This window comes from Lichenostomus cassidix, chromosome 2 (genome assembly GCF_008360975.1).
Source record: "Lichenostomus cassidix isolate B80296 chromosome 2, HeHo_3.0, whole genome shotgun sequence".
NCBI lineage: Eukaryota > Metazoa > Chordata > Aves > Passeriformes > Meliphagidae > Lichenostomus > Lichenostomus cassidix.
In genome coordinates, this window is record NC_139482.1 from 20,546,396 (window position 1) to 20,573,804 (window position 27,409).

General features: G+C 38.0%; 1 protein-coding gene across 1 annotated transcript in view; it reads right to left on the reverse strand.

Annotated features, from left to right (window-relative positions):
* LOC146440927 (uncharacterized) overlaps nucleotides 1-27,409 on the reverse strand; it is a 45,200-nt gene that overhangs the window by 7,837 nt on the left and 9,954 nt on the right. The window contains exon 3 of the mRNA XM_085049821.1: nucleotides 7,885-7,956. Within this exon, the coding sequence (XP_084905947.1) occupies nucleotides 7,885-7,956 (72 nt within the window). The remainder of the gene's footprint in view (nucleotides 1-7,884; nucleotides 7,957-27,409) is intronic.

Here is a 27,409-nt window from a genome sequence, read left to right on the forward strand (position 1 = left end):
TCTATATTGTGCTAAAACATGACATTTAGACTTAAGCACTTTAAACAGTCCCCTGGGCTATGCTGAGGGTGCAGAACAGATGCATGTATAATTAAGTAAAGCTAATTACAATAAATTAACTAGAAAATCAGTCACAGCTTTTATTCCTAAAAGTTCTGTTGTTCTTGCCAGACTTGAAACTGCTGCAGGGCAAGATGCTGGGCCACCACAGATTGTCAGAGATCCAGTCACTTAGTTTAATTTTTAAAACTAAACTTGTAACTGGGAAATGTAGGAATAATGGGAAGGTTCTTCATGTGTTCCAAATTTAGCAACTAGATAAGGCTGCTGATCTCTCTGGGATAATTGTAGTGCTGAGGTACATGCCTTCTCTTTCTCTTGGCTACAGAAGACTGCTGAATGCTCAAGTTGGCACCAGAATATGGTGTGAATGTTTCTATTGCCCATCTACCCAGCCATGCCCATACAGCTTTACTCTAAAACTGCCACAGGTGCAAAAACTTTTGTTCTGCCTCAGCTTTTAAACATGACACAGAGTCCGGTGAAAATGTAGTCCAGCTCCAGGAAAGTCAGCAGTGTTATATAAATATGCTGTTGGTGAGTGCTCTCAGAGAGAAGGGTTTGCCTACCCATTTACTGAGATTCCTGTTTCAAGTTGTGCCAGGGGAAAAGAGGCAACCTGCCAGGAGCAAGCCTTATTCTATTACAACTGGTGGGGAATGTAATGCAACAGATGAATGGTAGGTAGTTTGGATTTACAGTGGCATCACTGCCTTGAGGATCAACTGCAGGGGTAACAACATACAATATTGGCTCCAAAAGTTTTCAGAAGAAAATGTTGAGCAGAATTTGGCTCCAGCTGAGGAAATATGCAAAGAACAAACCCCTGGAATCAGGGCAAAGACAGTGTGAACATGCCACTGTAGCTTGCCTTTTTCTTACATTTTGCCAGAACATCTGCTGCTGTCCACTCAGAAACAGGATAGGGGGTTAGAAGGATCTTTGATCTCACCTTATATGAGTATGATGATTGCACAGTCTGCTCCTTCAGTGGCAGGATGCATTCAGGAAGGAACAAATTGTGGTTCAGCTGGCGCACAGCAAAGAGAAGCCAAAGGCTGTGAAAATTCCTCCTGTGCCTCAGTACTGGATGCTGGAGTTAAAGACCAGATTGTGAGAGGGAGAGCAATCTTTCTTTGCAGAGTAATGACTTTACTTTGTGCAAAGAGAAAGGAATTACATTGGCAGAAGCTTTGATTTTGCCTTCTCCCCACAACAAGGCAGTTCCCTGTGCTAGCAAATATAGAATGCTCCATGCATCACTGCCTCAAAGTGCTCCCTCTTCTCCAAGCCTCCCTTGGAACAGTGCAAAAAATTCCTCTCCATTGCCCCATACTGGGGCAAAACCTGGTGTGAGCCTCCAGCAGCAAAAAATACCATTGAAAACTACATTTAATTCATCTGCTTTTGCCTTATTGGATAAGAAGGGATGTCACCACAGTAAAGATTTTTAGAATAAAAATGAGTCAGTAACTATCTTTAAAGGACTCAGTTTAAGGGTAGGCGTAATGCAATCCACACAGACTGTGAAGTTATTCTCATCAGGAGGCTTAAAGGAATGTTTCTGGGAACCAAGGTGAATTAAAGTTTGACCTTCTTTTTAAAATTGTCTTTCTCGACACTTTCACTTATATATATACACTTGTTTTCAGGTTTCAGGAATGAGCTGCATTGATCCTGTTTTTGGAGATCAGTCATAGTGGTAAACAGCAAGTCTCTGTGATTTATGACTGGGCTTGCTGATAGTACCTTAGAGATGTCTGAGCACCTGCAGCTGAAGATCCAGCTTTAAGAACCATGAATTGAAGCCTTTCAGGTACAGCTTTTCCAGTTGTGCTCATTTGTGAGATGAAAACAAATCAGATGAGACAGCAGTGATTATTACCAGTGATACTGATCACTGTTCAGACCACTAAAAACACATAGTTCTGGTTTTATAATATTCTTCAACATCCCCTTCCCCCATAGCATCCTTCATCAGTCCTTTAATAAAAACTAAATATGTAGAATTTCCTATAACAGCAATAATAATGAAGAGGGAGTATCAGGAACTATAATGCATGTCATAGATTTGACAAAATTAGTAGAGATTTTTTTAGTTGGTAAAGTATTCAAGCCAGTCAAAAGTGGTTTTGTTGGTGTATTGACTCACAACACGATTTCACACCAGCTACCCCAAGAACACAGCTACTACATGCAAGTACTAGTTAGTCATCCTAAATGTCAGCAATGCAAAACAAAACTGTATTTGTGAACACTAAGATTAATTAATGTGTTTGCTTGCCATTGTACTTGATGAAAAGAAGGGCAGCATAGAACACATTCATGCCATAGCCATCTCACACCATTACCTTTTCTTTCTGTCTGACACTGATGGATATAAAGGCATCCTGTACTACACATGAACCTGTCAGTGACAGAAGTAGGGAAAGACCCTCCTTAAACTGCCAGCTTTAAATCCAGCCATTTTCACTGCAAACTAAATGGTACAAGAATAAACTTGGCTACACAGGGCTGGATGTTGCCATGATATTGGTAGAAAAGGCTGTGGTACACTCCAGCTTCACTTCTGGCTGCACAGCATGGAGCAGAGTGCTTAGGGGGAAGTCTACCACCCTCTGAGCCACTGCTTAATCTGCCCTTTGGTGCTAAGGGGAAAACATCAGAATGTCTGAGATTCATTATCTGGTTTGCAATGTTACATCCTTTGACACAAACTCAACAGCAGCAGCAGCAGTAGTAAACAATTGTGGGAAAAGCCCTGCAGGTAAATAGCACATCTGTATTGATCAAGACCCACTTAGAAAGGAATTGAAAACATGCCACTCTTTATTAGCAGTGATTGAAGGCAGAGATTTTTATGACTGGTAGGAATCATTATGATTTGATAGTCTGATCTCCCGTACAACATGGGTCAGAGGAGTCCTCTGGCACAAGGCCAAAAGCTAGGTTTCTAGGTCATATTTTTTAGGAAATAAAGTATAGCCTTATTTTTTCAAAAGTCTTTGAAAGAAGAACCCTTATAATGTATTCCAATTGCTAATCACACTGAGCAGTACTGTACTCTACTACCCTTCCTAATTTCTACCAATCAGTTCACAGACATTAAGAGTAAAACTTAACCAACTTTGGGCAACTTCAGTAGTGGTCTGCAACTGTGCCAGTCACACTAGGTGCCTTTCACAGACAGTAGAACAAATAGAAACTTTAAGGGAGTGATTCATCTAACCTGTTTTAGACATCTCCTTTAGACTGAGATGAATTGTGCTTTACAATCCACTGAGAGTATTGCTTAGATCTGTATTGACACACAGAGCTTCTGGATGGACCAGCTCAGGTACAGACATCTATATTTAGCCAGATGAATCCTACCATCATGCATGACTTCTTTCTGTTGAGGAGTTTGGCCTTTCTCAATCAGATACTTTTGGACTATAAGCTAACTGTCCCTTAGCCCTGCCCTTGTTAAGAGGAAAAAAGATCCCTTAGTATTTGACTTGTTTCCTAATACTGAAAAAAATATTCCTATAGTCTTCAAATTTTCAGTTTCCTTCTTGGACTGTGAACATCAGAACTAGAAATCTGATCATATATCAGGAGGGTAAATATATCAGTAGTAGGAACAACAACATATGACTAGCTGTATTAGGTCAGTCCCAAGGTCCATCTAGATAAATGTCCTGTCTTTGACAGAGATGTGCAGTGGATGATTCAGGGGAAGTTTAAAAAAGAAAAGAAGTGAGTGATATTTTCTGAACTCCTCTACCAGCCTCCAGCTTTATGACAAATACAGACACCTCTGTGCTCAGAAGTGCTCCGTGAAAGGTACTTACAGGAATTTGTTGCATTAGCATAAGCTTTTGGTCTCCATAATCACAGAATCATTGAAAATTTTGGGTTGGAAGGGACCTTAAAGAGCTTATCTCATTCCAACACTCCTGTCATGGGCAGGGACCCCTTCCTCTAGACCAGGTTGCTCAGACCCCCATCCAAATTGGCCTTGAACACTTCCACACATCCACAGCTTCTCTGGGCAACTTATTACAGTGTCTCACCACGCTCACAAGTAAAGAGTATCTTCCTGATATCTCATCCTAACCTATCCCCGTTCAATTTAAAGTCATTATCCCTTGTCCTATCACTACATACCCTTGTAAAATGTTAATATTGTACGCCAATTAGTTTAGCAGTTTACATATGGAACATTTAAAAAAATAATCCTTTTATCATTTTCTTTTGAATTTGCCATTCCTCTTTCCCATCCTTACTTGAGATCATCCTGTTTATTGTCATTGGTGGTTTCTTGCTACAGCATCTGTTTCAAACCCCAAGATGTTTTTCAGAATTTCTGGTTCTGGAGGTGTGTTTTTTAATGTAGTAGTCTTTGTCCCTGACATTTGGGCTTGCATTGAATAGTTTAGCATTATCTACCAAAGCTGCAGCCTCCAGAGGAAGTATGAACTGACAGGAGCTGCTCTCTTCACATTCACTTTGGTGGAGGAGGGAAATGTCTTAGTGTTGTTTACAGTTTTGTAAAGAGAAGTATAGTGAAGTGCTCTGTAAAAATCATTATGAATGAGTGAAAGCTTTCTAAGATATTCCTACCCATTATTGTTTACCATATTCTTCCTTCTCAACTTAGACTCTGGGAGCCCAAGAAGCAATTCAGAATCTATAAGTAGACTACAAAATTAAGCATAGTCTACAGTTTACATCAGGCTCAAATAAATCTGTTTTTACTGGTTTGTGTGCCCAGGTTTTTCATCAGGAACAGCATGGTATAAGCCCAGACACCAGTGCAGCAGTGCTACCTGGCAGACTAGACTTAACTGGAGAGAACATGCAGGAGCAACTGGAACCTGTGAGTGGGAACCTTATTTTGAAACTGGAGGTATGAGCGAGCAGAGACACAGTTACTTAAAAAGCCCCACAAACAATGAAGTATCCAGAATTTGGGAGTGTACAAAGATGAGAACCATGAAGAGCCAATGGCCAAAATCACTGGTCTGTGATTTTGTGTCTTTTGTGTTCTTTCCCTGACTTGCTTCAGTCAGATCACACAAAACAAATTTCTTAAGGAGAAAATAGGACTTTCAGCCTATGCAACATAGCCAAAAATAGTTAAGTCTAAAATGTTATTTACAATTTTTATCTTCTTCTTCCTGGAGGTAGAAATGGTGCTGACATCCTCCATAGGAAAGATGCATGCCAGAGGGTGGAATGCATGAAAAAGGATAATTTCCTGAATCATCCTACGAAGGCGGCCACACTATGGAGGAGGAACAGAGCGACCTCTTTGCTTATTCCCTGTTTTACTCCATCTGCAGATGGATGTTGAACACAGGGAGTAGGAGGTAGAGGGGAGGCACACAGGGAGTTTTGTACCTCCCACTCACCACATTTGAAGACACCAGCCCACTCACCCAGGCTTGCCCTCTCTGTTTTAGGCTGCTCTTTCATATATTAAAGAAGACCAGGGAGCCATACTGAAACAGACATTCTACATTCAAGTTACAACAGTTATTTTATAGTTTTTTATTTTCAAGCACATTGTGGCTTTCTCTGTGTGCAAAACTTAGGCACAAACCCTGAATCCTGCTCAAAGCCTCAGATGTGAGGGGTCAGTCTTTATATAGATCCCTCATAAAAGGCAATTTTTGTTGCCTGTGAAGATAAAAAGATGTAAAGGTAAAGGTTTCAGGATATTTGAGGTAGAAAGGGACATGCCTGGCTCTGTGGAAGCACTAACTATGAGAAAGACATATCAGTCTGGCTGCATCTATTAAAAAAAAATTAAATTGTCCGTTAAAAAAATTCCTTTCAAAAATATTTGGCTCACCCATGCTCAGTCAGCAACTAGTATCTCTTACACTACCAGAAATTGGAAGGGTTTATGTTATGAAGTCAGCACACAGTTAAAGAACAGAACCTGCCACCACCAGGCTTTCACTGTTACACCATGAACAAGAGGACTTCATTGGGGTAATCAGACAACCATAAATTATTATTGTAATATGTCCTTTCATGCCCTAAAAGGTGATATCAAAGTGCTCTCTAATTATATAATCTTAATATATCAATTGACTAAAGAGCACCTGTACTTATATATATGTATAAGAATAAAAAGAAGAAAACAAGAAGAAAAGGATAGGATGAATACAAAGGGTTATCATTAAAAATTGGTTTAAGCTGTCAACAGAACAGATAAATAAAATTATAAATGAGGTATGTAATTTCAGATTTAGTAAGATTTTGCACTTTAATTGTGTCAGTGATGTAAGAGACCAGTTTCTATTGACACCACTGTCCTCTGAAGACTGTATGATTGTGACCAAGGGTGACATTTTCCCTGGCTCTAGCTGCTCACAAGCACAAATGCAACTTAATCCACTGCATTTGAATTGCCACAGATATGTGGATCTATAGGATCTGAAGGATCTATATTTTTCTTAAAATATAGTAGCTCTGTGTCTGGGGAAAATTTGCTATTGGTACTGCAGCATCAAAAACCAAGGCAAAAAAATCCTGTGGCACTGTAGATCCATGGTGTAATTACTGCCCCCAAGTCAGGTGGCTCCAGAGCAGCACAGAGAGAAATGCTTCATGACAAAGAGCTCCTGAGCTGACCAATAACTCAACATTCACTTTGCTTGATCTTTGTATCACCACTGAGAAAGAATAAAGCTTCATGTCTGCCTATGCAGGGTGAATATAAATTATCACAGTATTTGCTATCGATACAGTAGCACAAACATCAAGACAAAGCTGAGCAGATCTGCATCTCTAAGGAATATGAGCTCATACACATGACTGACACAACTGCTTCTGCAGGATTTGCAATAGTATAAATATGAGCATTGACTTTGAATCAAAACAATCTTATTAAATAAGCATTCATGTCAATGGCATGGACAACACAATGTTTATTTTACCAGACATATCCACTTACTCCACTAGTTCAACAAAGCATTGTATATCGATTTGACAAAGATACTGTCAAATCATGTTGAGTGACTGCTGGTGGTATCAGTACAAACCTTAATTTATATTCTGGAACTGTGCCCTCCCTGCCATCTTGGATCTCCCTATAAAATCTTATAAGATGCATGAAAAAAATCTATTCTGCATTTTTCAGATTTATGATTCTCAAATGAAAGAAGGAACAGAAATAATCTTTCCATTTGTCAGCCTGTCACCTACATGGAAGAGACAGAGCTGCTGCTGATGCAAGAAAATTCTATTACAGAGGCAAAATGGACATTTTCTTCACAATTTTTTTCTTAATTTAGCATAGAAATCAATGAAATCTAAGGGCAGTAGAATACTCATTTCATTTTATGAACAAAAAGACAAATCATAATTCACTTCAGGTTTTCACTTTGTTATTTTGTGCAGCTGAAAAGCAGGAAATTCTGTGTAGTGCTCAGAGGTGCATGTGCCTGGTTTGGGGAGAGGTAATATGCAAAAACTGCTCTTTCACTTCAGTCTTCCACCAATGAGAGAGCAGTGGGAGTCCCTACAAGCTCCCTTGAAATTATGAGAGAATGAGGATCACCCACTCCAGCAACCTTGCTCTCTGATCTCCTCAATCAGTTATGGATGAGGACTCTCTCCAGTCTTGAGAAAACCAAGAATGAGTTAATTTCTTTTTACAGAGGAACATGTTGCTTAGGAAATACATGCAAGTGTGACATTTTATCAGTAAGCGTTACTTAGATGATGATACGAAAAACGATCTGAAACATGAAATAAGGAACAAAATTTAATTAAGAATTATATCAATATAAACTAAAAACCTTGGAGAAAAGGGGTGAAATTCCTCACCTGGCTCACCATATTGGCATGCAATATCCTTGTATTCTGTCCCAAACACTTCCACAGGAGACAAACGAGAACCTAGAAAGTGAAATTCAACAGAGAATGTGCAAGGTGCAAAGAGGGCTTTGCTATGTTCTTCCCTTTCAACCATTCAGTCCCTGGGAGAATGAAACCATCTCATCCTTATAAAGTAGCTCATCCTGAACCCCATTTAACAAAGGACTTGACTATTTCTTCCGGCCCTGATCTAGTGTAGCCAGACCCTAATCTACTGTCTGTTATTCTCCTGAGTCCACAAAACTATTTCTTTTCCTCAAATTTGCATGGTTTCCTTTGTCCTCGTCCTTTCACTCTTTCCCCTCCTGTCTGATCTGTAACCTGAAGCCCCCTGCCCCAGGGCCATGTGCTGCACCTTGCAGAGGGATGCCTTGCTGCCCCCCACCTTCCTTCTTTCTCCCTTTCTTCTTCCTCTCTGAAGGATTGCAGAGGATAGAGAATTGGAAACTACTAAATACCAACAGGAAAATGTAGCTACTAAAATGTAGCTAAGCTGGGAAAAGAAGTCATTTCCAATCCCAGGAGTTAATGCCAAGTGTTTGTACTAATCTGTTAATGCAGACCCGGCATCGTATGACTTTAAAAAAAATGGAACTAATATTTGCAAGCTTTTTCCATTTAAGAAAAGAGGGAATGCTTGAAATTACAAAATGAGCTTTATACCTATGAGTCTGACCTGTCTACGTGCAAGACTTCAGTGAGAGTTCCAAATGAAAGAAAAATCAGATTTAAGTTATAAATGGGTAGTGAGTTAAAATGCAAAGTGAGATTATTGAACTAGACTAACCATATATTTTGAGGAGATTAACTGATTTTTGAAGTGTAGAAAAAGTGGTCTGTCTGGATTTCAGTAAGGAATTTAGTATGATGCCATCTCAAGAATATTTCTCTGTAGCCTAAAACAAAGTTCTGACAGCTGATCTCCAGAAAACAAAGTTTCCATTTTACCATTACTTCTTAAAGCACACTGTGTTTCAAAAACAGAGATCCCATAGAGCAAACAGATTCCAGCATGGCAACTTGATTTTTGCCTTATTTTGAAAAGTTCTAGACTTTTCAAAGTTATTTGCAATAACAAGATACTTAACACTGCTGGGATAGTGCAAATATCTGCTGTGTCCAGAATTTGAAACTTTCTGCAGCTCATATATAAAATGACGTATTATAGACTGGAAGGAAAATTCCTTCATATTCTACTTGCTTACGAGTAGAAAATATTTTTTTCTTTTTTCTTAGATTCAAAAGAGTAGAAGTAATGGGAAAAAAAGGAAAAAAAAACCCAGAACCTGCACTCTTTTATTTCTGCCATGGTGACATGAGTAAACCTCTAATTTTCTGAGGAAAGTTATTTTAAAGTTTTGAGACCAGAGCACTAGATAATTCACCATTTTTATTCTGGGACTACTATGTTTATCCTTTGGTTTTAGTGGAGTTGGCATGCTCATAAATCCCACCTTCCTCTGGCTGTTATTTCTGTCTGGTAAATTATTTTTTTATTCACAAGGCAATAAAAGGTCACTGGAAAGAGGAATATAATATTCACTCTCATAAAATAAAGTTAAAGAGTATTTAGCATTTATATCTTTCCAGGGCGGTAAACAAAATATGGTTTATTTGACTCAATGAAGACCTATGATACTGAAAGAGATAAATCTAATGACTTGTTTTAACGGAATAAGATAAATCTTTCAAGACAAATCTTCAATAATGCTGTGTTGTTCCTGTGAAGGTCCACTGCACAATTATACATAGGTGCACATAGAAAGAGCAGCACTTTGGCTCTTACCTGTCAGAATTACTTATTAGATGCACAAGTAGGTTTTTTAGCCACTTCTGGAAGTAGAGCACACTTCTAAATTGTTACTGTATTAAATTATAAGAGTAAAACATTGCTTAATAAAGTTTAGTACTAAATTTGATCATAAAATTACAGGAATAAAAGAGATTTTCCATTTTTCATGAAGCTCTGTTTTGACTGAGGGCTGGTTCCTGCAGTGTGTTTTTGAGAAGTAAACCAAATTAATTTTTTTTGAAAGGAAAATTTAATTCTACTTAATAGAAAAATTATTTCTCTAACTTGGTTTAAATATATATATATAAAACAACTAACTGGGTAAATGTACCTAAGTGTATACTAAAGACAGGATAAGCCAGAATTTTTTAGAACAAAATTGTATGTGAAAACACAGTGAAAAGATGCATAATAAAATAGACTTTGCATTTTGCAACTACAATATTCACTTGAATTTTCTTTTTTTTGGTGATTTCTTCATATTCACATTCTTTAAATGCAGCCTGGAAGAATGGGAGTTCTGCCAGAGAATCATTCTGGCCCCAAATAGTTCTTCAGTAAGGAGTAGAATTTTATATTCACAGCCCAGATTTTTGCTGGTTAGACTCATGTATTAATTGTGATCTCTTATGTGGACATCTAACAGATTAAAAAACCCACCAGTTATTCTGCCAATGGAGAGTTGAAACAAGGTTTTCTTCTAAATGCAGACTCAGTTTCAGAGTTTAGAAAGGCAAGTGAAATAAAACATATTTCTGCATCTGCCCTATGGCTTTTGATCACTCTCAGCCTGTGCAGCTTTTTGCAGACCAGAGCTCACTTCATTAATTTACATTTAGCACAAGTAACAGCAGTGGGAGCCCTCATTTCTCGAGAACTAATTTATTCCTACATTTGCTGGCAAGCTGATGCCCCACCATGGGAGAGGACTATTGTAGAGGAAGTCTTTCTCAGTGGCAACAGCAGCAGACAGTGTAAAAGGCCAGCTCCCCAGTCAGGAGGAGGGAGGGTGGGGTGGCTATGTGTTATTTGCCCAACACACAGGAGCTGCGCACCCACTCGGCATATTACAGTAAGACAGAATTCGATAGAAAATGCTGTTGGTGGCCTAAAAAAAGAATGTTGCAAATTTAAAATTTCTGTTACCTGGGAAGCTTAGATCGCAATAACTGGCCCATGTTGACACATGGCAGACTTCTACATTTCAGGTTTTTACAGAAGGATTAGAGGAGAAAAGCCCCATAACTAGCTTTTTATATTTGGGGCAACAATTTCTTTATTCCTATTATTGCTCTCTGAAGTAACTGAAATATTTTTATTGAAAAGGAAGGAAAGAAGAAAAGAAAGCAAAGAAATCTGCTGGTGGGAGGAAGAAAAATATATAAGGAAAGGAAAGAAGGAAAGAGAAATCTGAAATAGTTCTTTATCAACCACATATACTCCCATTCAAAATCTAAAAACCAATTCTTCCCTTTTTCAGCTGCCCAATTGTGCATTTGGAGAATTCTTTTGCTCTTACATGAGGATCTAAACATCCCATTCTTGGAGAAGAAAAAACTTCCCCTATTTGCCTGCTTGAAACACCACATTTCCACTAAACATTTGGTTTTTGGCTATTTCTCCTTTTCAGTGAAGGACCAACCTGATGTGACGCTGGAAGCTGCCCAAATGCTGTTGTATCTGGTAGAAAGATTTTTCTAGAACAGGATATCAAAGAGTGATTGAGGCTTGATGGAACCTTTTCTTCCTTTCTATCTCAGTATTGAAAATCAAGTATAATCACTATTTATCCTTCCACCTGAACAGCTCCCTGCCTTGGGCTTCTCAAGTGGCACCATGTAACTTCATAACTCACATAAATCAGGTAATCCTGTGTATTCAGTCCTAGAGGTGCCAGGAACTCATTTTTTAACCCAACAAGATTTATCGGGTGGTGATTTTTCATGCCTTCTGGCACCTCAAGACAGTGGATATTTATATTTTTCCTCCCAACTTATTCTCTAACATTTCAAAGCAATGACTGTATATCACAGTTTGTGTTCTAAAAGTATCACCTCATGACGAACTCCCTACGCATTGAAACGCACAGGATCTAAGAGTTCTGCCATTTTTTTCCATGGCTGACTGTGCTGCAGGTTTTTACAACCAGAGAACAGATATATCTGGTACAGTGTGTTTTGCACTGCTGTTTTGAAAGACCTTGTGATGTACCAGTATAATGGATCTCCCTAGTTTGGTGTTTGTGAAAACTGGCAAGCTACAGATTGTATATTATGCCCTGCATGACAATCTGTTACCAAATTTTGTCACCAATTTTTCAAGATACTATTAAGAAGACAAATTACCTGTAAATAGGATACTGCAAGGAGTTTCTCTCTTAATACTAAAGTGTCCTGATACCCCCAATGACTGAAGATGGAATGATTGTCATTTTTGTCAGGGAAATGAAATCTGTTGTAGGAATCTACTACAATCTTACAGATGTAGTACTGTCAGCTGAACTTTCCTATGCTCCCACTGAAACAGCGAGAGTTGAAGGTTTCTGAAAAGCTAAACATCCAAGGCAAAAGAAACAGTAGGAAAACTGCACATTGAGTCAGGCTTAAATTGCTTACCCTGGAACAAAGCTCCTGCAATAAAGCCTGTCAAGGAAATCAAACACACTGGAGAAATTGACCACAAAATGCTCTAGATCAAATTTTTCTCTATTAGTCTCAATAATGTGATTTTTTTGTTAACATAGCTAATGAAAGATTACTTGTTCTCACTTCTGCTGTATTTGGTGCCCTGGTCTCTGTGCCCTTTTGGCTAGATTACTAAGGAGTGCAGAGCTGACTGCAGCCATGCACATTCCACTGCAGTCACATATCCACTTATTGTCAGCTCGATGGTTCACAAAGAGAGGTCTCTTCATTATAAACATGATGCTGAAATACAAATATTACTGGGTGCCATCACGGTTAATTTCATAATACTAGAATGTTAATAATATTTGTATTTATTAATTTATGCTTTACCCTGTCAGTCTTTTGTTTCTAGGAGTTTCTGACTGTGAGACATTTTACAGTTTAGACATTCTCTGACTACATTTATCTGTAATCCTACTGCTGTCTCTAGGCAAGCCATTGCCCTACTATATGTAACATCATCTAAGATCTCATATGTGTGCTCCTCAATATTGTGAAGCAAAGCCCTACTCGAGTTTCTCATTATGCAGTATTTGAGAACTAGGGCCTAGAAGTGAATAAAATACAGAAAAAAACCCCACCTGAATTTTAAAAGCAGTATGACTAAAGTGTGACAGTTAGTGCCTGAGAGTTTATTAAAGTTGCAGACACTGCTTTGATCTGCATTGTACTTTAACAATAAAGGTAGAATTGCTACAAATAATGTTGGGTTTGGGGGCGGGATTACAAAAGAAGCTGAAGTGCTCCTTCAAGATCCACAGAACTAGGAGAAAAGCGATACTTGGAGGAAAACAAACAGTTTATATGGGAGGTGTCCCAGACTGTTTTTAATTTCAGGGTTAGGACTGATTTGGGGTCATGGTCACAGAAACATGCTAATTTATACAGCTTGATGTTCAAATCAATTGCAGTTTGGGAACAATTTCTGTTCCCATTAACTGTGTCTTTATAATGGTTAGCACTAGTAAGTGTTCTGATTAGATTTACAAAACGTAGATGATAAATTATTACTTTTGCTACATGATCTTGGAAGAACGAGGACACAGAAAAAGGACTGGGCCAGAGCAAGAAGTACTTTTTTTATCCTTTGTTTCTATTTGCTCTAAAGATGAAGTCTGATTAGTACCACAGACACTGGGAACTGACTTTTTTCTTATTACTACTGTATGAAATTTAACAGCTGAAAAACAGGCTGAAAATTGATGGGAAATGGAAAACCACTGATGTCCAATTTTGTCCAGGGGAGAGGTGTCTAAATTACTATTAAGGATTATTGTTAACAGTAGGACAAAGGCTGGCAAAAAAATATTAGAGAGAGCAGTGCCTGAAGTGCTTGGTTCATTTCTCTACCTTGCCAAATCCACAGGTTAGTCAGTGAAGCTGTCCTAGCTAGCAGTTTTCCATCAGTCATTTTCATAGTTGGAAAAGAGTGCTTATGATCCACAATGAGGACCTTCAGGTACTGAGCAATAAAATCAACATGTGCTGGACCTCTGCCTGCCTGTGATCTAACTCCAATTGGCCTCTGCAACCTATCTCAGAATAGAATGGAATAGAAGCCATTTCACAATTTTCTTGTAAGTCCTCAACTAGGTGTGTGTGCAGTGTCAATATCAATAACAGTATCAAGCCACTTATCTAGCAGTTAACACTAAACTGAAGTCCTCTTTTAAGGAAAAACAGAATTCCCACCCTTCCTCAGTGAGACTGGCCTTCACGTGACCCAACATGGCCATGAGCCATCCACTGGCTTTTCAGCATGGTGCCTAATCATTAACTTGAGAAGGGATTCATGCCTGAGGCTCCTTTGCAGACCCTCCTGGAAGAGACCCTTCAAAGCCATTGGTGGCATAGTCTCCAAGTGGACCTGGAGTGCAGGCAGCCTGAACTGCAGCCTGCTGACCCTTGGTACAAAATGAATTCATGATAAATTGTAAAAAATCTATGAGAATGATGAAGAGTGACAGATTTACATGGGCAGATAGTGATAGTACAGAAAGGAACAGTTTTAAACTAGATTTAGATTAGATATTAGGAAGAAATTCTTTATTCAGAGGGTGATGAGGCACTGGAGGAGGTTCCCCTGAGAAGCTGTGGGTACCCCATCCCTAGAAATGTTTGAGAACAGGTTGGATGTGGTTCTGAGCAACCTGACCTGGGGAATAGCATCCCCGTCCATGGCAGGGGTGTTGAAACCAGATGATCTTTAAGGTCCCTTCAAACCCAAACCATTCTATGCTTCTATGACTCTATGATTTTATCATTTGCATACTCCATATGCCCAAACTAAATCCAGCTCCAATGATTTTCCATTACTAACCCATAACCAACCCTACCTTTAGCATTGTGGCAAACCCCACCCTCAACAGGCACATAAAGTGTAGGACCCTGTGTGTCCCAGCCCTCACCCTCACTGCAGGAGATAAGTAGAATCCAAACACTAAGCAATTCTAACAAACTTATAACCCTATCTACAACCAGAGCACAAAGCTCCTAAATCTTCACGGAGAAGGTCTCAGAGGATCCAGGTGTAAAACTATCAACTCAGACCACAGTCCCACTCTCAACCCTAATTCAAACTATAACCTTGAGTCTAATCCTTCTTGTCCTTTTCTCATTCCAGTTTTGTCCTAGGCTTCTACAACATAGAAATTTGAACTCCAGCCTTTCCCATACTCAACAACAGATCAAGAAGAAATTACATATTAATCTTTTGTCATAAATCAATTTCAATTCAGTTGTTGCAGAAAGCCCCAGTATCTGGTTTGGTTAAACTAATATCAATAAATTAATGTATTTCATATGCTGAATTTTGAAGACTAAATCTAAAAGCAAACTTTAATCCCTTGGGATTTTAGAGAAGACTAAACCAAGACACTAACATACATAGAGTGATCTGTTTCAAAAGTTAAAGATATTCTACAAACAACATTTATTCTTCTGAATGCTCCGTTGTTTTGGAAACTTCTGGAAGAAATTCTTCTGAGAAATACCAGATCTAAACAAAAAAGACTATTAGCTCTCAAAAATATGAACACATTAAAATTAGGACCCTGAAAAGCCACAAAACTGAAGCAACCTGAAAAATAGAAAGCTATTGGAGACAAAATATGGAACACTTAGCAGGATTTATGAGAATTTATGATTTAAAAATTTACCCTAATTCAGTTTGAAAAAATTTTTACCATTTAGTCTGCTGCCTCTGAAGGGAAGCCACAGCAACCATCAACATCTCTCAGGAGAGGAACAGTCCATATTTTATGCCTATCAGTTCAAAATTTCCTTCCTAAAGTTTTTCAAGTATACACGTATAAAATGGGAAGGATTCCTGGAAAATAGAATTAAAAAACAGTTAAGATTTGGATCATGCATACTAATTTCACATGTCCTATGGATGTATAATTTAATAGATGATACCAGAGAAAGTAATATAGATTATGTTAATAGGTTATGGATTATGGTAACAGGGTGAGTGCTTGTGGACCCTATAGAATAGGATAGAAAATTCCTTCCTTTTGTAAAATTTTTTGTCTATAGCAAACACAGGACTGTTTGCTCAATTAGGGAATGAAAAAAAGAATTTAGAAGATCTTGGCATATTTTCCAGGATGAGTAAAAATGACAGAATCTCAAAAGGTGACAAAGCACATTTTGCCTCAGCCCTGCCACCTAAACAGTGTCACCTTATTGCCCTCCACACTGAAAGAGAGGGTGACATGTCAGTAGTGGTGACACTCCAGCTCAGCTGCAGGGCTGGGGGAAAGGACTCTGCTTTGCCCAGCCAGAGGTGCTGGAGCTGTAGCCCACCCTGCCAACAGGGTTGCCAGGGTTACCACAAGGATCCTGAGTGTGGAGATTCAGGATTGTAATAGAGAAGCTTTGCTTCACTAAACAAAAAGAATTGAGAGAGATGATTAAATACTAGAGGGTTGCTGCAGAAATAAATAAAACTGGAGAAAACATTAACAACTATATACAGGCAAAATGCCAGAGCTGGCAAAATGATTGCTAAATCCTGAACTACATGTTAATTTTAAAGTGTTTGATAAACCCGGGGGAATTTTTTGCACAATTACGTTAACATTCCTGTCTCTGCTATACCTTTTACCACTCTCATGGTATGCTCACATTTATCCCAGCTATATCAGCAGGAGACAGATATGTATTGTACCTTGTGCAAGATGTGACAGAACCTCAGCTCCAGCCACCTATGCTGGTTCAGCATAGCTCCTCCTGCATTTGGCTGCAATGAATCTCATCCAGGAATTTTGTAACTGAGCTACAGGTTAATTCAATGTTCAATTTGTAAGGCAGCATTTGAATCCGGAATTTGAATCAGCTGCTGTGCATTGTCCATTTTTGGCACAGCAGATCTGTGTGAGAGAGTGTAGCCAGGGCTGAAGACCAGAGCACAGTCATGGAGCCATCCTGCTGAGTGTGCCAGGGGCAAATGGGCAGTCCTGTATAAACACAGCAAGAGTCTGGCGAATTTTATTACGAAAAAACCCTCATTATTACAAAATTACTCAGCTTCTATCTGAGTACAGAATTGAGCTCCTGCTATAAACACAGCCCTACTACATCTGTTCAGAAACTACCAGTGGTTGCTGTGAAATGCACATACCCCTCAAAAGCCTCCTAAAATTCTGAGAAAATTACATCAGAGTCTCAAAACCCTTCATGTTTTATATCGTTTTGTTTGGTTTGGTTTCTTCCATATTTTTCTGCTTCTATTTTACAGTCTGGCATTGAGGAAATTGCCTTGCTCTTGCCTTATTTAATTTAATTTATTTTTGACATGGAAACACATACATTTTCATGATACCCATGCACAATCTTATGTTATCAGCATAAGATCAGGAAGAGGTGACCTATGTAATAAAAGAATTTGAGAAAAATGTCCCATCACTTAAATAATTATTTGCAATACAATATTATACTGAGAAAATACTTTGAACAACATATAGGCCTTTTTTGGAGGAATTGCATTTTGCATATAATGTTCGAACATCTCAGGCCTAGCAATTCCTTCAAAACATTGTTCCTTACCAGAGACTGTTTCTTTGCCTGTGAAATTTAGGTGGACACTTCCACATAAGTATTGTAAAGCATTACAGTTAGACAGGATATCATAGAAATCTGTTTCTATTCTCAATCACTTCTTTTTGAAGTTACTAGTTTTAAAGACTACTACAGTGCAAGTGCTGAGCAGGCACTGGGTGTCTGGATGTATTTATTCTACAAACATCTACTAAAAAATAAAATTAAGTAGGCAAATATAAGAATGAAAAAGAATAATTAGTAAATCCCGAAGGGTAATTTACCTCATGAAAAAATAGTCTTTGGACCGTAGCTATTTAGGCTTGCATCTTTATTTATTGTGCAGACTGTTGAGCAGTATAATTTAACTACACAATGGTGGTTCATTATCTTCAAGTTAAGCCCACAATGTGAAGACTTCCACAAAGAAGCAAGAATGCTCATTGTGGCTATATCTGCTTTTCCAGTTGATATTGGAGAATATCCAGTGATTTTAGGAGATGAGGGAAAGTGACACAGGCAAGAAGCCCGGGACACTTCTATTTGTAGATCTAAAACCTGTGTAAATTGAATAATCTGTCCATTATCTGAAGTAGTGATTGGTTTGAAGGAATCACTTCATCTGGAGTGATGAGTCTTTTTTCCCCTGGACACTTACAGAGGTTTTGGCCTGTTATTTAGGCACCTAAGTGTCCAGTTTGGTATTTCTTAATGCTTGACCTTCTCATAGGAGGAACTCTGAAAGTCCTAGGCTTCTGGAGGTGGTACCCATATCTGAAAATTTTGTATTTCTGTATTTTCTTGGAACACATTCTTCAAGCTGTTGTGTGCAATGGGGAGACCAGGACCTTGTTCCACCCTAAGAAAGGTGTGATACCTCCACAGCCTCTGCTTGGCACACTCCAGGGTTACCTTCTTCTGCTGCTTTTCTCAGGAGATTTTAAGCTTCTTTTTGGTTTTTTTTTGCATCTCCAACTGAAGGAGATTCAAACTGGACAAGAATGTAGACAGGAGACAAAATACTGCATATGCTGCATCGAAATCCCATGGCAGTAGGCTTTTTATGTCACAGACAGGTTTGGGGCTTGACTGAGATATAAAGCTGAAGAAGAAGCTGACAAAGATGAGAAATCTCCCAGAAAGTATAGAAAATGTAGAAAAAAAAAAAGGTAGCCAAATTAATTGTTGTTTGTACTAACGGCTTGAAAGTTTATCTTCAAAATATTCAACACATACATGGATTTATTCAGAATTTTTCTATCTTTCTATCCATTACCAGATTTCTGCAACTTTGAATTGCTGGACCAGATAACGGAATTAAAAAAAAAAGTTTAAGTGTTTAGCAGTAACAAATGGATATAATATAATTTCAGTAATACAATTATCACATGATTCTGGGGGTTTCACAAAATTAAAGGGATTAAATGTCTCTCTAAAGGTTTATAGTTTGATGTGAATCTATAACTCAAAAAGTCTGCCTGCAATTCAGCTGCCTAAGAAATATGTATTTAAGATGCACACAGAGCTTTTGATCTAAATGAGAAACATGAAGAAAAAAGTTGTCATGTTAAAAATTTGAGGGTACATTGAGGCTGACTTTTTGGATTTTGTATTTTTAAGATAAGTTTAGAGGCAACTAAAAGGATTTTTCCACCTTATCTAAACTAAATGAGAGGACAAAGGGAGGACTGTCCAGAGAACAAACGATGACCTATGAGATTAAAAAGAAGTCTCTTTGTTGCAATTTTATCATCACTTGTAAGTGACAAAGTGCCAAAAGACAGGTTTGTGGCAGCAGCAATATATTTTCTTCAGGGCAGGAAAATCATCAACAAGGTGTCTGTATATGTGTAGCACTGCTTGAATATGAAAGCAATTTTCTGCAGCCCTGTGGCTTAATTCTATTGTTTTCATCAGGAACGAATATTCCGGATCACAATCTTCAGCAACTGATAATACTGGACACATTGTGAAAAATGGATGAGCAAGTTCCTCAGATGACTGCTGGACAGCACTCCAGTACCATTTACAGCAATATTTGCATTTATCTTAAAAGAGATTAAATGCTAACAAGGTTTCAGTACATTTATCTGCCTGCCTTCTGTGTATGGTTCCCATTAAATTAAAGGGGGAAAGAAAATATATAAAGGGAATAAAATATAGAGGAAAAAAAGGCGGGGGGGGAAGCATGCTGCATGTAGAGAGCTACATAATCTTCCATTTTCTAAAATACGTTTATTCTAGAAAAATATTGACTAGAGACACAGAAATATAAGCTGTGATACAACTGCTCAATCAAAGTATAGGTAATGTGGGATAATAGAAATTATTGCACATTCTACCTCTAATGTACTAATATACCTTCAAGAAAACCTAATTATGCATCCAATATTCATTCTTAATATCTTCTGAAAAATGCCTCAGACATATGAGAGCCAGTTCTTTTGCAGCAGAATCATATCCTCCAGCAATTGACGGCAACATAATTTACAAGCTTCTTTAATTATTCATTTCCATCCAGCCCAGCCGGCCCCTTCATTATCTTCCATTCAGAGCATCCTCCAACTTGGAGCAAAGACTGCGCATGGGAGAAAATTATATAGACAAACTCAAGGGATTCTCTTTTCTTTGCCAAATCAAGATAGTTGTTGACTTCTCCATCCACTCAAAATCCACACAAAAACCCACTGTGATTGTTCCAGTTATGGAAATGAATTAATGCTTTTTGTAAAAAAAATTCTACACTTTCTAAATTTCTACACTGCCTTGAAGATTATTTTAAAGCAGTGTCTAATATTTGTGTTTGATTCTACTCCTTTGGAAATCAAAGGAAAAATCATAGGTAGGAATGAGATTGGACACTGAAAGCATTTGGCTTCATGTAAAAATTCTAGATTCTGATCCTGATTCATTAAAGAATATAATCTAGGTACAGGCTTTACTTTACACATGTAAGCAGTCTCATTTCAGATACAGCAAGATTAAAGCATATGAAGGTAAACATGGGAAAATTTGTCTGTTTAGCTTTTAACATGTTCAAACAAAGGCACATATTCCCAACATTTCAAAGCCCTTTGGACACCTGCATATCTCTGAGATGCTGAGCAATACTTAGGAGCTTTTAAACTATGTTTCTCCAGTAAACAAAGTTGTAACAAAATGGTATTTTAATGAATTTATGTGATTGATAGGAAAAATATTAATATTTTGTATTTAAATGTATTGAGTCATGGTTTTGATTATTTGTATTTTTTTCATTAAAAATCTACCTTTATATGAATTTTAAGGCAGAATGTCCAGTTAGTGCAAAAATTAAGATAGTAAAATAACATTGGTAAAATAGTTTTTTTTAAATATTGATTATTTATTTACCAACAGAAAATTTCCAACTCTGATCACACAGAAAAGTTCAATTGCTCTCTGCTGCAGGACTAACACAATTCTGCTGGACACGTTAATAATTTGTTACAGAGTTCATAAAGATGGTTCCCTAGGGCCAAAGCACTGCCCATCCACAAAATTCAATGGAATTAGCAGTGTTTATTCAAGGACAGCCTCTGCCCATAGCTTTATTTATTTCTGCATTTCTAGGGTAACAAAGTTGTACAGTCACCACAGGACACAATATCCAAAATGATAACCGGTGAATGGGTATGTGTATGCTGCTACCTCTCCAGCTGACAGAGAACTTCCCAAGCTGCAATGAAGCACAAAGGGCTGTCTGGTTTACAAGGTGATGGCATCTCCTGTAGTGGGACTCTGCATTGGTTATGATAGGAAGTAATTTTTGCTTAACCTCCAGGAAAAATGTAAAACTACAGCAATCTGTCTTTAACTCCCACTCTGATAAGCTGTGAATAATAAATGTCTGAATGCAACTATCACAAGTGAGGCTGCTATTTAGGATAAATATAATAGCAGGCACTGACTACATGGAGGGCCATAAGGACAAAGGGGAACTGTTGGTGTTTTTAAACACTACCTGCATAACTAGGGAAATGAATGTTCTTTATACCTCAGGTATGAAAAGGGAATCATGGATGCATTTCTATCTAATTCTTTTCAATGACAGTAATTTGTGACAATTTTTCCTACAACACTGAATTTCAGAACACATTTAAATAGACATTTTGCATGTGTATTATTTCTGTACATATAAAACTGATATAAAAGCAGTATTGTGAATGTCTATGGCATCTGCTATTGTCTATTTGAAAACTGAATTGAATTCACCATTGAATGAATTTATCTCGAAGCTGTAAAGAAAACTTTTGTTTCTTAAAGAAAATTGTAAAAGTTTGCACTAATAGATAATTCTTGTTTTTAAAGGAATATTGTTAAAGTATATACTATTATAGTATATACTAAATATATAAAAATATTAAAAGTGGTTTGCCATGAATTTCAATGCAATATAACCAATGCCAGATCCTCCAGTTTGATTTCTTAAATTTCCTCAAAATTTCCTCTTTCCATGTAAAAATGTAGCTAGTCACAACAGAAGCCCATTACTGGATCTTAGAGGCCAGTCTGATTAGGGCCTGGGACTCTGGGAGGGAGTTCCAGAAAGATCAGACTATCAGCAAGAAAAATAAGTCTATTATTTACCAAGATATTGATGTTCTGTCTCTTCATTCAACTACTCCTAACACTGCACATGAGAACTACAGTACCGAAAATACACTGTATCAGGAATGGCACACAAGATCTATGAACAATTTGTCCCCCCTGTCATTGCCAGAACAAGCCTCACTGCAGATCAGAAATGAAGCAAAACAAAAGAATAACTTTAAAAAACTTCAGGCAGCAGATACTCCATTCAAACAACCTACATATCAAGGGCTAAATTTCCAAAGATCAAATTCGGGCAAAAAAATTTGTATCACTTGCAAAGTTCAAATCACATGACACAATATTTCTGTGACAATGTACAATGCATATGTACATTAATGAGGCATTTCTGAGTGAATGCATCCCATTTCTCAGTTAACGTGCAGGTATCTGCAGTTTATCCTTTACTTGATATAGCTAGGCATGGAAAGCCCATATGTATTTTGTTCAATGTAAATACAATAAACTATTTCAAAAATGAAAATTATTTCCATTATCACAGATTAAAAGAGTAACTAAGAAACTGTAACACTGAAATGCTTTCTATGAACAATCTTTCTACAGTATTTGGGAAAGGTGAAATAGATAGCCATGCAATGATCTCTGGACCATCAGTCATATAATCCCCTTCCTACACTCATCAGGCTCCGTCTGAAAATCTAGGTGCCTTGTGTCCAAAGCTCGCTGTGCTGGTTTTGGCTGAGTTAGAATACATTTTCTCCAAAGTGGCTGATACAGGGCTGTGTTTTGGATTGTGCTGAACATGGGGTTGACAACAGAGAGATGTTTTTGCTGATGCTGAGTAAAGCTTATACAAAGCCAAGGCCTTTTGTGCCTTTTGTATTGCCACAATGGCAAGGGAGATGGGGGTGCATGGGAGGCTGGGAGGAGACACAGCCAGGACAGGTGACCCAAAGTGACCAAAGGGACATTCCAGACCTTATGGCTTCATGCTCAGGATATAAAGTGTGAGGCAAGAAGGAGGAATGAGGGACATTTGGAGAGATGGTGCTTGTCATCCAAGTAACCATCTTGCGTGATGGGGCCGTGCTCTCCTGGGTATGGCTGAACACCTGCCTGCCCATAGAAAGAAGTGAATTAAATCCTTGTTTTGTTTTGCTTGCATGCACAGCTTTTGCTTTCCCTGTTAAACTGTCTTTATCTCAACCCACGAATTTTCTTGCTTTACTCTTCTGATTCTCTCCCCGGTCTCTCTGGTGGGGGAGTGAGCCGGTGGCTGTGTGGGGCTTGGCTGCTGGCTGGGGTTAAACCACAACACCCCCCACACAATATTTTCACAAGCTTCTCTCTCTTAAAGGTTGCAATATTTCTTTCTATTTTAGCCTAAATTTATTTATTCATGGTTACTCATGTGTGCTCTTTTGAGCCAACAATGCCCTTGAGTTTAAGCAATTCTCAATTCCTTTTGTCCCCCTTCCTGATGTGATTAAAGCAATCACATCCTCTTCCAGATTACTTTTTGCAAGACTAATAAAACCCTGTTGTAAGCTCTAGCTCCTTGATCATCCAGGAAACTTTTATTTGCAATTGTTTCAACTTGATCTCAGCTTTACTGTATATAAGTGAGCCGAATTTGATCAGCACTCCTGATGATATCTCACTAAGACCTTATAAAATAGCATTCACGTTTCCTTCTCTCTTAGAAACATTTCACCTGATATATCCTGTTTACTTTTCACAATCCTGCATCCAACCAGCTTCGGATGGTCACCCTTTGGCCAACTAAGTCTGTCCACATTGCTTAAAGCACCTTCTACAGGCAACAGCAGAGGTGACAGCCACAAATGATGCCGAATGACTCTTGCCCACACCGCTTGGGACATGCAGTCCTCTTCTTGTGAGCACCATCTGTGTCTTAAATTGCACAGTGTTTGATCTGGGTCCCCTGTGGTGTCTGCATGATACTCCTGTGGCACTAAGAATTAATACTGATTCTCTTGTGGCTTTCCAGTTAAGGTGCCCAAAATAAAATGGAATCTGAGTATGCCAGAGTAATGCCAGACCAAGGGCACTGTTTGGATGTGGGTGATAAATGGGAGGTACCAGGTTTGTTTAGGTTTGGATGGCTACACACAGGAAGGAATTAATTGTGAGATCCAAGAAAAAGCTTCACAATCCAATATACATGCAGAGCAGCTGATCAGAAAAGTAAGAAATGAGCTGAGAATTTCCATCATTTAATGAGCACACGCATGAGTAGTCATTTCTTCCTCTGTTATTTCCAAAAGAGGATGACCCCTCTCTTGACAGAAAACATTCCTATTGCTCTCTGTTGACCAGACCAATGCATATTACTTTCACATTTTCTCTAGAGTTAATAAAAAAAATTACAGTCTTCTTTTAAATATTTTCTGTAGCCATTTCATCCTGAAAATCTCCACTACTCCCCTACATTGACTATCAAACATCAATTCATACTGACTCAATGATTGTTTACTGAAGAAATAAGATTGTTTCCTACAGATACACCATTAAACAAAACAGCACCAGTGAACAGTAAAACTCTTCCATCATGCAATTATTAGAAAAGTCCATAGTATAATTTTTCCCCATCTCAACTAGCTGTCTCAGCTGACTCCTAAGCACAGTTTAGGAGTTACCACAAGCTGGCAGAGTCTCAATCAGCAGCATGCATGAAGGCAACCTGTTTGAAGACTAAAGGCAATTAATAATATGAACATGGGTTATGCCATGCTGCTGGCTTCTTCATCAGAAGATAGTCCCAGGTCCTCTTAATTTTCTGGTGTAGACTTGGCTCACAACATTATTAGCCTTGCCTGAAGATATTAATCTGGTTTTACTGCAACCTTTTAAATACATTTAAATCTGAATTTGAATGCATTTCTTTAATGTGTGTAATGGTTTGCCATTTTGTCAAATCTTTAGGAGGTGACACATTCAGTTAGAGTCTTCTAACCTTGTTTGAATATACTGAAATCTAACTGTAAACATCCCAGTTCACTTTATCTCTGTGATGAACAGAACCAGTCTCTGTGTTCAAACACTCCTAAACTTGACACATTTTGCCCAGCTTTGCCACTGGCATAAAAAAACTTGTATTTTAGTATTATGGGGCATTTTTCCTCAAACACTTAAACCTATCAAATTCCTGGAAGGTATTTTCTGTCCATAGAAAAGTGGGACTATAAAAAGAAACATAATCCTGTAAAGATTGTCAGAGACTGTGATCATACAGAGTTTGTGCAGATCATGCAGAGTTTCAGAGGAAAAACATTATCAATAAGGATACAGCAGCTCCAGCCATTATCCTGCAGAGACACACATATTCTGTATTGCTCCCTTGCATGCACCACCAACTCCAGTGTGATCACACACACACACAGAGCTCAGCAAGATCAGGGACTGCCTGTTTCAGACTCTTCCATTGACCCTGACTGGCTCCTCTGGGCTCTCAGTAATTAATAAATGATCACCATAATGGATTATGCATTCAAAAATCTTTTTTTTATATGGATATTTCTTCAATCTCCCAAGTAACATACATGTTAAATTCTTACTAAATGCATTGCTCTAGGTGACTGTTTCATACTTAACTTGGGCTGTGCCTTTGTGCCCTTGCTTTCTCAGCTGCTCTCACCAATGCTCAGGAAATGCCTGGGTTGATTTTGTTAGCATTTTTGTAGTACTGGGAGCAAAGATGGAGGTGATAATGAAAAGGAAAAGAATCATTTATCAAGACAGAGTTAAAAGCAAAACTTTAACAAAAATATATTTGGGTTAAGATTTTAAATGGCATTTGCCTGAATTGTCTGGGAACCAATTTCCACCCGCTCTATCCTCCTGTGGCCAGAAGGCTTATACAATGCATTTTACACTGTGATTTTCCCCATATTATAAGGGGTGAGTTATTTCAGATTCTACTGTGCTTTCAGAGTTTCAAAGCTGAGTCTTAACCTTTCAATCTGCTTATTAATACTCATGTCATGGCTCCTGTTGAGAAAGAGGTTTAGTGTCACTGTCCTCAATCAGTGTCCTTTCATTCACTTTCATTAAAGAACCATGTTTTCCTGACAAAGGATAACAAATGGACGCTGTGGGTCCCTAATGTGCTTTTTGACTACAGAGCCTGTACCATTTCTCTGAAGCAATGGCAATTATTTGTCATTTTAATATGACTTGGCAAGGAGATCCAAAAACATATGACCATTATTCATCAATATGTATATCTTGTGCTTGCATTAATATTAGAATATCATTATTATTACCCTGACATTGTATGAGCTAGACAAAATTACATCATGTAAAAAATGTATTAAACTATGTTCAGCTGTATCCATGCAGCAAGGCAAAAGTAATTTAAAGACCTGTAGCAGCTCTGTGTTGAATGCAGCAATTCATTCTGATTAGCAGTAAAGTCCTTTTACCTGTGCATTAATGAAATATATTTCAGTACCGCTCCACTGTTAATTGAAAACAGCATAGTTCTGTGTAACTGTTGTTACCAAACGTTCCAAATGATCACATCACTTTCCTTTGTTCCTAAAATCTCATGATATTCAATACTCCTGACATTCCAGGTAAATAGCAAAAGAAGAAAATAAAGACCACACCTGTTAATTTGGGCGATGGCATAGCCATGTTTTTCCCATTTCTTCTAGCTCTTTTTTGTTATTAGTGTTTTTGTTCAAGCTAACACACATCTTGAGCTTGTATGCAATACTTGAGTCCAGAACTAAGTTCATTATCCTAATTTCCTACAGAGTAAAAGAGCTGTGCTTATGTCAGTGTCTGTTGGCTTCAGATCCAAAATCACTGACTACAACCAGAGGGATATTCCTATTGTTTCTTGGGTTTGTGGAACATGGAATTAGAAGTGGATGAAGAAAATATCCTAATAATATTCAGTATTTTTCTGCTCATTCCCCTCCACCTGATAAATAACACTGCTCTATGAAAAAAGGGAGGTAAAAAAATCTCAGAATAAAAGCTCTATAATAAACTGCAGGGACTGCAAGTTCTATCCAAGCAGGCTATTCAGGTTATTTCTTTCAACAAAGTATGACTTGAGGGAGAAAGACTCCACCATGAAATAACATTTGAGTAGCTATGTTTTCCCAGATGACAGACTTATTTCAGTATGACACTAACAAAGCTTAAAAAGATACAGTCCCTTGCACTTTGCAATGCAGCAAGTTCAGGCATTTAAGGACACTTTCCTGGTGAATTGTTGGAAAATACAGTTCATAACTAAACAGCAACAGCAAAAATTATAAGACATGATGGCAGAGGCAAGTGGCTTCAAAATGCTCAAATTTTAAAAAAAAATGTTTGTATCACAAAGTCTGGAACCAGCATGATATAG